Genomic DNA, 13461 nt, shown 5'->3' on the forward strand with positions numbered 1-13461 from the left:
TCAGCGTGCACTGTGGAGTATCACTTTCTGCAGCTGATCCATCATCCCCTTTACTGCTGTCCATGTTATGTGATATCCGGGCTCAGACTTGTATGATATAGTTTAATGTGGAAACAAAGGAAAAGACAATAATGTTCTTTTTGTGTCCGTTTCTGGGAGGTAAAGCCAGAATATTATGCAAGGATAGTTGTCCAGTAATGTTTTAGATAGATTGGTTTCACCATCTGCGCACCACATCAAAAAGCGTTTTCTGCTAATGATAAAAATGCAAATTAAAGCAATCTTGGGACATTATCTTTATTCAAGATTGCTTTTTATTATATAAAAACATCTTTAGCTGGGGAAGTAGTCTTTCATTTTTTCAGCATTTCTTTTATCTTGGTGCCCATTTTGGCAACCGGTAGAGTAATACCTGTCAAAAACCATGAAGACATTAAGTCTTCATACCTAATAATTCCCATTTGTAGAAATTCATTGTAAGGCAATAACCCCACAGAAACAAACGCAGTTCAAAATTGTGAACAACCTTCATGGCCTTTATGCATAAATTCTAAATGATTGCTAATGAGAGGAGGATACAAAAGGCTTACACCAGGATTACTCTATTTTGTGATTATTATACTATAAAGAGGTATACATATGGTAAATAATATGCAAAAATTAAAACTGCAGTATTTTGGCCGTATTGTGTTTGTATTCGAGTTGTGTAGTTTCCTTTCTATTTAAAGACAACTACTTTTGCTAAATAATTTGCAGGGTGACGTAGGGCAGCCAGGACCCAATGGGATTCCATCGGACACCCTCCACCCCATCATCGCGCCCACGGGAGTCACCTTCCACCCAGATCAGTACAAGGTAAAGAGCAAAATTGACTGTTTTCCTAGTTGAACTAAAAAAAGGAGAGTAAAAGTAAATTTCTTCAATTGTATTCAGTCACATTCCAAGTAGAAAAAGCCTCACCACCAACTTGGGAAATTACGCATGAAAACATAACCATGTCCTCCCAGAATGTTTTCAACGCTTGCAGACAGTTACTAGATCCACAGTGCAATTGCTTCGTCAGTCCATCGTCTCAAACAATTGTGATGAATCTGAAGCAACATGAGAATTCATTAAAAAATAAAAACCTCACGTCTATCCTTACGTTCAGTGTAGATGGAGGCTAATGGTCATACCGTAATTCAAAGCCAGAATCACAGAACTATCTAGCAAAATGTGTTCAGCAAAATAAAACCTACTTCTTTGCTGACATGAAGCACCTTTTGGAGGATCAAAGTCAGTTTTTGACAGTTTCTGAATCGTTCAATTAACATTTTGCTTAATTGAAATCATGCTCTTAGTCTGAAATAGGAATTGCCGTCTACTCTGCCTGGGTTTGAAGGCTTCTGTGCCACCCACTCGCTCAGGGAGGTCCTGCAGCCTTTCTAGGGCTTCCTGTTCTCCTTATCAAATGGGGATGGTGACACTGACCTGGAGCTGACGAGGAGGTTGCAGGCAACTGTGAAACACTCAGTACCATGTGGGGCACACAGAATACCTGGGAACTAAAATAGAAACCCCAAATGTGGAGATCTTGTCTTTCTAAATAGAATCTGATTCCCAACTCTTGAGCATCTGTCAGGATGGGGCTTGGTTCCTGGGTCGTGGGTCCTGGGTCCTGGGTCCTGGGTCCTGGGGCGGATTTGGCAGGCAGGACCACTGCCTTGCGGGGGAAAACAACCTAGGTGGCTATGGCCCAAATTATGAGTGACTGTTGACAAAAGTGTCCTGGGAGGCAGCAGGGAGGGCCTCTGTCCAGCTTCTGGATGGGGGCCCAGAGCAGGGTTGATGTGTATGGAGGTGCTCAATCTTCTGAGTCAGGCTTCCCACCCTGTCTACAACCCAGGCCAGGGTGGGATCCAGGGCTGAGCATGGCCAACCTGCAGGGACAGTTGTGAGCTGCAGGAATCGAAGGTACCTTCCAGGAATGACGGGGACAGAGGACCCGCCAGTTGCTGTTTCTTTCACCATTTTAGACACAGAGAAGTGGGAAAAACGTAGATCGTGTTTTTGATCTATGATATTGACGTGGCTTTCAACAGCCGCTTTTGCTTCAATATGTTCCATGTGTATCTTTTCCTCAGAGGACGTCCTAGTAATGTTTTCTTCCAAAGAGTATTTTCATTAAGGCTTTTCCTTGGGCACGTTCTCCCACGATACGGATGTAAACATCTGCCTGGAGCTGTGTGGGGGATAAAGGAAAACACAGAGAAGGAAAGACAGACTTTCACCTGTACCAAGAGGAATACATGAATTAATTTGTCTTGTGAAAATCTAGAAGAAATAGCACATCTTTTCCCTTGAATTTTGAAGCTGCAAAATTTAAGAGTCGTGTGTTGCAATCAATTGATAATGATTGAGGATTGATTCAGTACTCTCAGCCCATATAATGAACCCTGGTTGATTTTTACCCGTTACCATCCTTAAATTAATAAGCATTTCTTATTTTTCATATTTTTCACAGGGTGAAAAAGGCAGTGAGGGGGAACCAGGAATAAGAGTAAGTCGAGTAATGCACCTGCTCCCTCCCCTGTGGCTCCTGGGCGCTCGGCGCTCTGCCGGGCATGACGGGGTGCGCCGTGCGCTCGGGGCCCGCACACCGTCAGTCTCTCATCCCCTTGTCCATAGCAGGACAGTATTAGCATGCATTTTTACACTCTGTTTCCAGAAGTCAGTTCTAGAATGTCTTCCTCTTGGTAACGTAAACACTGGCTAATCATCTTCTGAGGTTTGGGAAGGGAGCGTGAAGATGGCAGAGGGGCGTGGCTTCCATTCAGGCGCCACCAGGTTCTGCCCTCTGTCCCCTCTGTCACTGCCTGTCCTCAGAGCTTCACGGTCACTTACCACGTGACGTGACACACGCAGTCCTGGATGGGTGACAGCCCAGGAAGGCTGGCGGGTCTCCTAGGACTGTGCCCTGCACTGCGCCTGAGTTGAGCATCACCAGGCGGTCTGGACACCATCGGGACTGAGGACACAGAACCCGGGAGCAGAGGATGACACGTGGGCCCTGCCGGCTGGAGGGGCCACCCCTGGGCTGCTCCTTATGCCCCTTCTGCTCTCTCCTAGGGCATTTCCTTGAAGGGAGAAGAAGGAATCATGGGCTTTCCTGGACCGAGGGTAAACCACGCCTTTTATAACTGCAGTTGTTGGTTTGGTTTGGTTTTTTTAAGTAGGCTTTCCTTTTTAGAGCTGTTTCAGGTTCACAGCAAAATTTACCAGAAAGTACAGAGATTTCCCATTATTACTCCCCCCCCGACACACACACACAGCCCTCCAGCACGAACATCTTGCTCTGGGGGCTGCACTGGCTACAATCCCGTGAACCACCTTGACACACCCTCTGTGGAGGAGGGGCGAGTACCGCACAAACCTTCCTGCTTGTGTGCGTTCAGCTCAGTTAGTCTGGTAACCAAAAATGTAGAATATCTTAAACACACACTGATTTCCGACGGTCCCAAGAGCCCAACAAAAATGTCCCTAGTTGTAAGGGGCAGGAAGGGGTCCCTGTCCACGGTGTTTCAGCCACCTGAGAGACAGACCTCACCTTCAGAGCCCCAGCCTGGACTGACCCCACTCACTCCACGACCACGCCTAGCTGAGGGCTGGGACAGGTGGGCAGAGCCCTGGGCCCAGGAAGAGAAAGCTGAGTTTTGGTGACTATTTGGCAGTTGCTACCACTCAAAAGACCATATTTTACATTCTCCAAAAATAAGAATAGAGAGACACAGTAGAACATCGGAGTACAAGCCTTTTTGTATTTTTAGTTTTTTATTGTGCTGTCTTGGTGGATTTCTCTGTATTTCTTTAAGTGGTAGAAATGATGCGTGTTCTGAAAGCATTGCTAGAATGATGTATGTCCCTGAGGAAATGGAAGTCTTGGGATGGCTCTGATGCCTTCCGTAGTGAAGCAGCTTTGAGATTAGGATGGATTCTGCTTTCTTTGAGCCTTTTTATCATAGTCATTATTTCCCACCCCCACCCCCCCCAACTTTGTAAAGAGGGAAGAATTATATTAATAGTTGGTATTGAATTTGGCAATTTGTTCCTATTCTTCAGAGTCTGGACCTGAGGCTTGTTCAGTCTGTCTGTCAGCATTTTGCTGCAGTCACAGCCAGGTGCCGTAGTCAAGCCTCTGGAAATGTTACTGCATATTTCTGAGCTGTTTGCGTCTGTTTTTTGTTCACTCCAGGGTTCCCCTGGCTTGAGTGGTGAAAAAGGATCACCAGGACAGAAGGTAAGCTGGGTGCATGAACTGCAGTCTACTCTGGGCCCACGACATCCCACAGAGGTTAAGTAAGTAGGCCTTGGCATCTCAGGAAAGAAAATTCATCTCTAGAAAAAACATCGAAAACGGTTCTTGTATTTGCAGTCACACAGATAATCCTGCCTCCCAGGTCATTCACAATACTTGAGCTGGGTCATTACCTTGGCTCTCATTTTTGCAAACTGTCTTTTGGTTCCTCCCCTTCAAAGCGTCCGTCACTCGACCCCACCAGCCGTGGCTTCTGTATCGTCCAGCCCCACACCCTTCCTCCGTGTCCTTGTCGCTCGTAGGAAGGTCCTGGACTTGGTAACCCAGGGTCCACCTCAATGTTTTTATAGATCGACCCATACTCTGACACTTCATTTATGTTTAATGACAACCCAATTATTTTTATCATGAGTTCTGTGGATAGATTTTCGGCTTTTTTTTTTTTAGGAGAAAAATGTTAGGTAAGAAATGTATTATGGACCAGGAGCAGTGGCTCATGCCTGTAATTCCAGCACTTTGGGAGGCCCAAGGAGGGTGGATCACCTGAGGTCAGGAGTTTGAGACCAGCCTGACCAACATGGTGAAATCCTCTCTACTAAAAATACAAAATTTGCCAGGAGTGGTGTGGGCACCTGGAATCCCAGCTACTCAGGAGGCTGAGGCAGGAGAATCACTTGAACCCAGGAGGCAGAGGCTACAGTGAGCTGAGATCAAGATCGGGCCATTGCACTCCAGCCTGGGCAACAAGAGTAGAACTCCATCTCAAAATAATAATGATGATAAAATTTTAAAAAAGAGATGTATTATGAATCTAGGTCAGATTTAGAACCGTCTGAACTCTAGGTCATACATGATGTTTTAGTTCAGTGGTTGATGCCTTTTCACTGTTCGCTGTGCCTGCGGGTCCCACCCCACAGCCTACAGCACACGCCTCCCACGGCAGGCCCAGCAGACTGCCCAGGCACCACCACTGACAGCCCCTTGGGTCTCACATGGCACTCATGCCAACATACACACACAGACGTGTAGCTTCATGTGCATATAACGGAGCAACAAAAGAAATGACCGTGTCTGTGCTGCTCTGCCCAGTGCCACTTAGAGAGTGTTCCACATTGGCAGGTACGCATCTGCCTCGTTCTTTAAAGCTGCAGAGAATGGCAGTCAGTGGATGCGCCATATTTCCTTGCCCCCTCGAGGTGGTTTTCGTATTTCCAGCAAACATGCAGTCACCTCGGTGTACACAGGGCTTGGTTGCCTGCCCATGGGCTAGTATGTCCATCGCTCAGTCCTAGTAGGTGCATAGAGATAGAGTATTATCAAAATCCCTAACCTCGGAATCACAACTCCATTGAATCCTGCTCAGGGCTGCACGGAGGGTAGTGTGGCATCTGGAGGCCCACGGGCTGCAGTTAGCTGGTGCAGAAGCTCGGCAGGCCTGGTGGGGGTTCCGCGTGCTTGTTCCAGGACCGCAGATGGACCTGCCTCCCAGACTCCCTTTCTGACCTCCACTGGCTCTAGGCATGGTCGTCTTGACCCAGCATTTTGGTTTTGACCCTTCAAACTTAACACCGATCTTGCTGACTTCCTGCATCTCAAATGATCTTACTGTTCCCATTCCTGGTTTGTTTTTTGTTTTTTTTTGAGACGGAGTCTCGCTGTGTCGCCCAGGCTGGAGTGCAGTGGCCGGATCTCAGCTCACTGCAAGCTCCGCCTCCCGGGTTTTTACGCCATTCTCCTGCCTCAGCCTCCCGAGTAGCCGGGACTACAGGCACCCGCCACCTCGCCCGGCTAGTTTTTCGTATTTTTTAGTAGAGACGGGGTTTCACCGTGTTAGCCAGGATGGTCTCGATCTCCTGACCTCGTGATCCGCCTGTCTCGGCCTCCCAAAGTGCTGGGATTACAGGCTTGAACCACTGCGCCCGGCCCCCATTCCTGTTATTTTATGCTAAACTCAGCCCAGGGAGCCAGTGCTAGGCTTTGCCGTAATCAGGAGTACTCCCAAAGGCAGCACACCTACAGCAAGAGCTATCCAAACCCACCCCACCCCGAGGCCACGTTCTAGTTCATGGCTTAGGAAAAGCAAACGTTGTAAAGGGACAGAGACTAAAGCAGACGTTATCGTTCAAAAGTAACCCATTTCCACCTACCCCATGTGATTGAAGTGCTGCTGTTAATTTCCTACCATGTGCTAGTAAAATTATAATTATCTTTAGTTTTCCATCTTCAACACAAGGGAGTTGTAGTGTTTAAAAGTACATTTCCAGGTGCCTGTAATCTCAGCAGTTTGGGAGGCCAAGGTGAGTGAATCATAGAGGTCAGGAGTTCAAGACCGACCTGGCCAACATGGTGAAACCCTGTCTCTACTAAAAATATTTTTTAAAAAAAAATTACCTGGGTGTGGCGCATGCCTGTAATTCCAGCTACTCGGGAAGCTGAGGCACAAGAATTGCTTGAACCCAGGAGGCAGAGGTTGCAGTGAGCCAAGATCGCACCACTGCACTCCAGCCTGGGAGAGAGAGTGAGACTCAGTCTCAAAAAAAAAAAAAAAAAAAGGTGCAGTTCCACAGAACTGCTCCCTGGAACTTCAAAGTTAATGAAAGACAAGATGCTATGCAAACAGTGGCCACCTGGCAGCTCCAGGGCTGGGGCCCAGACATGAGGATGGTGAGGCATCAGGCTTTCATTTCCCAGCTTCCTTTCTACAGTTGCAACAACTCGGGAAGACGCAGATATTTCCAGTGAAGTGGGTTACGGGGAGGCAGTTTACTCAACTATAGAAATGGGAGACAGGCAGACATACACAAATGACGCAGCCACCCTGCTTATGAGCACCGTTCCGCACCGCAGCTGTGTCCGCCCTCTGTCATCCCACTGGCCAGGTGGCGTCACTCCATGACTTTCAGTTGTCACCACCCGACCCCTCCCCCCAGACACCAGAAGCCCCTCCAAGGAGCAACTGCTCGGTAACGTAAATAGTGCATCAAAATGGGAGGAACCAGAAAAGAAAAGGTATCCTGGGTGGGAACTTGCCCTCCTCTACGTAAACACAGGATTGGTCACCTGTCATCCCTGCTGAGATTGTCAGAACTTCTATTCGTTCCAACCTTTTCTAAAAAGGAATGGAGACGTAGCGTTTATGAATTCGGTTATATTCAATTTTCTGAGAAATTAGAGGTGGTTTCCCCTCCTTTTTCTGGGGTAAACATATCCTTAGTAACTGAGCAAATGCTGTCCCCAGTGTTATTTTATCATTTTAAAATAGCTCCACACAGTTATTTTTTAAAGTGTTCACTGAGACCTAGTCTCCTTTGAGGAGTACCTGCTGCACCGGCACGCGTCATGTTGTGGGAAGCCCCCCTCAATGGGACCGTTGTCCTCTGTGAGGACCGTCCAGGACTCCAGGGACGCTGCGTTTGCACCGGTGGCAGTGCCGATGACTTGGACTCTCACCAGATCCAGCCTCAGTGTTCCCTGTGGCTGTGTGTAGGTTTCCTCTGCAGAGCTTGAAGTGGCAGACATGACCTCAGATTGAGTTCTTTTATGGAACTCTCACTCTCTTTCGTCTTTTATACTAAGTTGCATCTCATTTGCAGGCTGGCAGGGTTTCTTTGCAGAGACAGCTCTTTCAGGAGGCACATGCGTTCTATTTAGCCTAACAGGTGCTCCCTCGACCACTGAAATGAAAAGGGTACAACAGGCAAATGAAGAACAGAAAGATAACAGGGGCCAGTTCACACCATGAGAGACAGCAGACTGCTCTTAAGCTGTAGAAGCATGCATTTCCCTAAAAAAGTCTAGCCATGCATTCTTTTCATCTGGTTATTCTAGCTAGTCCCTAAGGACTTCTGCCTAAGGATTTTCCTTACTCCAGTTATTTCCACCCTTGAAAAACATAAAATCAACCTTGTACTTCTAAAATTGCATAATCAGAACTTCCCATGAATCATGTATATGAACTCACTGAATTCAAATGAGTGATGTTACTAGATTTGGGGGAGGGCCTGGGAGAAAGGAGTGTGCAGTTTCAAAACCCTTCGTAATTATCCATTCTAAAATAGTGATCTGCATGTCAGTCTCCTGACCTCAGCTTCCCCTAAGGGTGGGCTCTGTGGTGAGCTTGCTAGCAGGAGTACAGGCCTTGCCTGGAAGCAGGGTCTCAGGGAGCCCCACGGAGCCCCCGCTGGCTGCTTCCCGGGGTGGTCGCCAGCCCGACTCTGGAAGCACCTGGGTGATTTCTCCTTGGCCATCCCTGCGCCTCCCTGACCCTGTTGTGTTTGCCACTGAGAAACAGAGAGGAAAAAGTTTTGATCGTCATTTTGACTTAGGGTTCCCGCCTATTTGGGTTTCACTGCCAGTGGTCTCAGATGAACCCTGAGGGTGCATTTTCTCCTTAAGTCATGCATAACCCTCAGCCAACCCCAGTCCGTTGACCTGCTGACCTGCCACTGGGAATTCCCCTGGAGACTTTTAGCTCATTGCTTTGGCTCTTGGGGTTCCAGCTGCCTCAGAGGAATCCTGAGTGCTCCTTAAGTTGTCCCCCTTCTCCAGTGGGTTTTCTATAATGCCCAGTGCATTTCACATGGTTCAGACGTACTTCTAGAGTGCCCATGCTGTCTTGGACGCTTCAGCAGAGATGGTGACACGTGGTGTCTGGGGTGCTTGTTTTGTTTGCTGAGGATGCCACAGCATGGGTGTGTGAGGCCTGTGGCCCAGAGTGAAGCTCAGAGTTGACACATTCCAGGGTACCGTCTGAGCTGGCCAGTCTGTGGCTGTGCTCACGGCTCCCGCGGAGTGTCCAGCTGCCAGCTCCCATCCTGGCAGGTACTAGAGGGTTCCTAGCTTATCTCATGACGTGGCCTGTAAACAGGACCTCATTTTTAAAATCACACAAGTTTGTCTTTACTTTTGAGTCGTCAGCTCCACCTAGTGTGAGACAAAGTCCGGGTCCAAACCACAGTACCACAACAAAACACACAAAGAGAAGCCCGTCTCGGTTCAGTCTAAACAACAGGACTTTCAGCGCAGCTACTCCTGAGCGTCAAGATAACCTCGAAAGTAATCAGAGAATGGACCTTTCTTACACCTGTGGCGTCTGGCATTCTGAATTTTGGGAGCTGAACCGTGCATATTCTTTAGAAGAGGGAATACATTGCTAGATTTTTAGAGAGCTTTACTCTTCTATCCGGATACCTCATGATACGACTCAATGGTAAACTTTTTCTTTCAAAAAATGTTCAAGGGAATGAGAAAACAAAATTTAGTGTTATAGTTGTTTGTTGTTTTTGTTTTTGAAACAGGGTCTTGCTCTGTTGCCCAGGCTGGAGTGCAGTGGCACCATCACAGCTCACTGCAACCTCAGACTCCTGGGTTCAAGCGATCCTCCCACCTCAGCCTCCCAAGTAGCTGAGACTGCAGGTGCATGCCACCATGCCTGATTACATTGTGTATTTTTTGTAGAGACAGGGTTTCACTGTTTCCCAAGCTGGTCTCAAACTGCTGGGCTCAAGCGATCCTCCCACCTTGGCCTCCCGAAGTGCTGGGATTACAGGCATGAGCCACCACACCCAGCAGAGATCTTTTTTAATGAAGAGAAAAAAAACTCTAACTTAAGAGACTTTAATGCATCTATTTTGGAACTGAATGAAAAATTTCAAAATCCCGCCTGTGGGAGGGTTTCAACAGTTGGTTCAGGTTGTCAACACCTGACCCCACTGATCAGTCGTAAAAGCAACCCGGCGCTCGTACCTTCTGTAGGAGAAAAGGTGCCCAGCATCCTCTGCAAACGATGCCTGCTGAAAAGGGGAACCTGCACCTAGGGCAGCCTCCAGCCCTAATGACTCGTGTGGAGGAAACATGCGGTTAGAAGAACAGATTGTACAACCCCACGGGGGTGAGACCGACCACAGCCCACCACACAGAATATCTGCAGCACAGTTGACCCAGTGTCTTCAACAGCCACAAAATGATACTAAAAACATAGAAAGGAAGAAGGGACTATTGTGGATTAAATGAGAATTGAGAGACATAGCAGCCAAGTGTTACATTTGGATTTTTTTTGGCTCCTGGTTCAAGCAGAGCACCTTCAAAAGACACTTTTGGGACCAAAGTCAGGGAAAATTGAACACAGACGGGGTTAATGCATGACTTTAATGAACTGTTGTTAATTTTATGAGATACAATAATGCTATTGCGGTCACTTTTTGGAGTTACACATTAGAGACAAAAATTAAAAGCATACGTCTTTCTTGCAGGGAAGCCGAGGCCTGGATGGCTACCAAGGCCCTGATGGGCCCCGGGGACCCAAGGTGAGCCTGTTTCTCATGCCTTTGCGACTTACGGTGTCTCGCCCACCCTGGCTGGCCTTACTCCTCTCCTGATGGTGTCCTGTGGAGGCATCCCCTGTCCTAAAAAGTACAAGATCCCCAAACACACGGCACCTGACACTGGACAGACGAGGTGGATGGTGACCGTCCAGCCACGTGTGCTCCCAGCCAGGGAGAAGGGTGCCGCCTGCCACTCAGGGCCACGCAGGGGTGGTCTCAGGCACAGAGGGGGCCAACAGACCTGGGGCAGGCAGACTTTGTAGTTACAAGAGGGTGAGGTGCCCCTGGTTTCCAAGGGAGGATGTGGCTTGTGTGAGTAATTCCTGGGCTTGCAGGGAGGGGAGACCATTAGGTGGAGGACCAGGTGGGTGCTGCTGGTCCAGCTGAGAGGGGAACTCACCCTTGAGGAACCTGGGTGGGGGCACATCTGGAGAGGACTTCTGAGCCTGGTGAGGCTCAAAGAGGTGAAGGCGGTGTGTGGGGTGCTGCCTTATGACAAATGCTGCCTTACAACACAGATTGCGTTCCACGGGGGTCCTGCGGCCGCATCATCTCCCAGCCCACCCTCGCCAGGCGGCTCGGCTATCGCTACCCAAAATGTAATAGTCTGAACTACAGAAAGCACAGTCTCCTGGCATTCGACAAGGATTTCAAAATGAGATGAGCCCCTGCCTGTCTTGTTCTCTTTGGGCACCTGTGACTGGTGGCTGGGATGCCAGGCTCTGCCACCCTAGCATGGGGATGCTGCCCCAGGCACTGTCTGTGGTTCCACTGGTTGAAATAGCTGCTCTGCCAACCTGACGGTCCACGCTCGGGTTTCTTCTTTGGAAATATGCATACTGTCAAAAACTCCAAAAGGCTATTCTCACATCCTATTTTTCTCTTTTCTCTCTCCAGGGAGAAGCCGGAGACCTAGGGCCCCCCGGACTACCTGCCTACTCCCCTCACCCTTCCCTAGCAAAAGGTGTGTGAACAATTTCACCTGTGTAGTTCAGTATCACATACACATTCTTTCCTGTTAGGGACACAGACCCATGAACTTTCAAGACAGGTTTTCCAAGCAAAGCAAAAACGAAATTTGGAACATAACTTCATGTACAATTTCCCTCATGCTTAAATGTATCACAGGGAGACCTCATGTTGCCTGTGCATGAGACAGTCCTCACCACCTACACGTGAGAAATCTCCATTGGGGAATTCTTTCATTTCTGCTTAACTTGTAGAGTTCTAGTTCTGCTGTCTGGACTATCACTGAAGAAATCCAGGGGCAGCAACCCCAGCCACCTTCGGATTTTTTCTCCTAATGTACCAAGGTTCTTAAGCCCTCTGTTTGCCAGCCTGACACCTGGAATTGATCATAACCCATAACCAGTGAACAGTCACGTGCTTTCAGGCTTCAAGGCAGCTAAATTCCCAGATATTTTCACGTAACGACCACTCCCCGCTGTCACAGTTGACCTTGGAGTGTAAATGAAGGACTTTGCGCATGTCATCACTAATGCTTATCTTGTTATTAAGGCTCAGCCTTCCAAATTGGCAAGATCATATGGAAATCTGAACCTAGTCCTCCAACTAGAGCACTTGGCTCTGAACCTTCTAGAATGCGCATCCTTCTAGGTTAAAAAAAAATGTTTCGAGAACCTCCTCCTAGTAATCGTGCATATGTATCTTTGTGGATCATTTACCCATGTTATAGGCAGCTCTATGAGGACAGACATTTCAGCCTGTCTTGTTCACTGCTGTATTCGCAGTGCCTGGAACAGGACAGGCACAGAGTTGGAGCTCAGCAGATGCCTGACTGTGTGAGTGAACGACGTACCGAAACATACATCAGACAGGCATTGTGAAGGGTAGGGTTTTTTAAATACAGAGTTTACCCCTTGAACTCAGCAGGTCACCTGGTCTCCCTGTCCTCTAAGCCTAGGTGTCAAGAATTCACCTCCCTGCTTAGGCGCGAGCCCTCTGTCAGTTCGATGACGGCTTTGCATGTCTTCATCCAATGCTGATCAAAATACAGGACAGAACAGGGACACGGGCAGTGCCTCGAGGAGCCCCTGAGATGTCTGTCTGGGGAGGCGTGGAGCCATGAATGGGGATGTTTTGAAATCCGTGCTCAGCTTCCATGATGCCCGTAACTGTGAAGCTGGCATTTCCTGCCTCATCCATGGCGCCCGTGTGGCCGCCAAACCTGAGACCCACTAAAAAGGGCCATGAACCCCGTTTGACTTGACTCACTATTAATGATTTTGGTAAAATGGAAATATTCTCTTTGAGATTTTAGGAACATAATTTTTAAGTTAATGCTGGCGATGTTTCTTTTGCATTTTTTTAAAATGTCGCTGACTGAGAGCCTAGCTCTCACCAGCCCTTCCCTTCTCACCGCACTGTATTCCTGGAAATCACACTGCAAAGGCGGGTGCTTTCAAAATTCGCTTTTCCCCACAAGCGGATTCAGAAATGCGGAGGTTGCCTGCCGCCTTTTCTCTTGGACAACATTCCGGTTAATGGTGAGCTGGAATGTGACTGACTCACATTCCAGGGTTTCTTGAAGTCAAAGGTCGACTAGCCAGCAGATTCCCTCAGGGAAAAGAGGCAGTAAACGTATCTTTTTCAAGGTAACATTGCATGAACTTGTCAAAAGGCAAAAAGGAGAGAGGGGTTTGTATTAAATGATTGCAAGGTAACTAGAAATAAAAGTAATCTTGCTATTCTTCTAACCAAGTGAGGTCTGTGGCTTTCGATTTTGTCTCTTTTTATGGAATCATAATGGCTAACAGGTGTGTAGGTTGCACAGTGTGCCAGACGATGCTCCAAGTTGTCCTAGTTGTACTTTTCAGTGTGTTT

The 13461-nt window shown here is 48.0% G+C and overlaps 1 protein-coding gene across 1 annotated transcript in view; it reads left to right on the top strand.

Annotated features, from left to right (window-relative positions):
- The window catches only part of COL4A2 (collagen type IV alpha 2 chain), a 199298-nt gene that overhangs the window by 127345 nt on the left and 58492 nt on the right, over positions 1–13461 (top strand). The window contains exons 13-18 of the mRNA XM_003914073.4: positions 757–855; positions 2504–2539; positions 3109–3159; positions 4232–4276; positions 10546–10599; positions 11515–11581. Coding sequence (XP_003914122.2) covers positions 757–855; positions 2504–2539; positions 3109–3159; positions 4232–4276; positions 10546–10599; positions 11515–11581 — 352 coding nt within the window. The remainder of the gene's footprint in view (positions 1–756; positions 856–2503; positions 2540–3108; positions 3160–4231; positions 4277–10545; positions 10600–11514; positions 11582–13461) is intronic.

This window comes from Papio anubis, chromosome 15, assembly GCF_008728515.1.
Source record: "Papio anubis isolate 15944 chromosome 15, Panubis1.0, whole genome shotgun sequence".
In the NCBI taxonomy this organism is placed as follows: domain Eukaryota; kingdom Metazoa; phylum Chordata; class Mammalia; order Primates; family Cercopithecidae; genus Papio; species Papio anubis.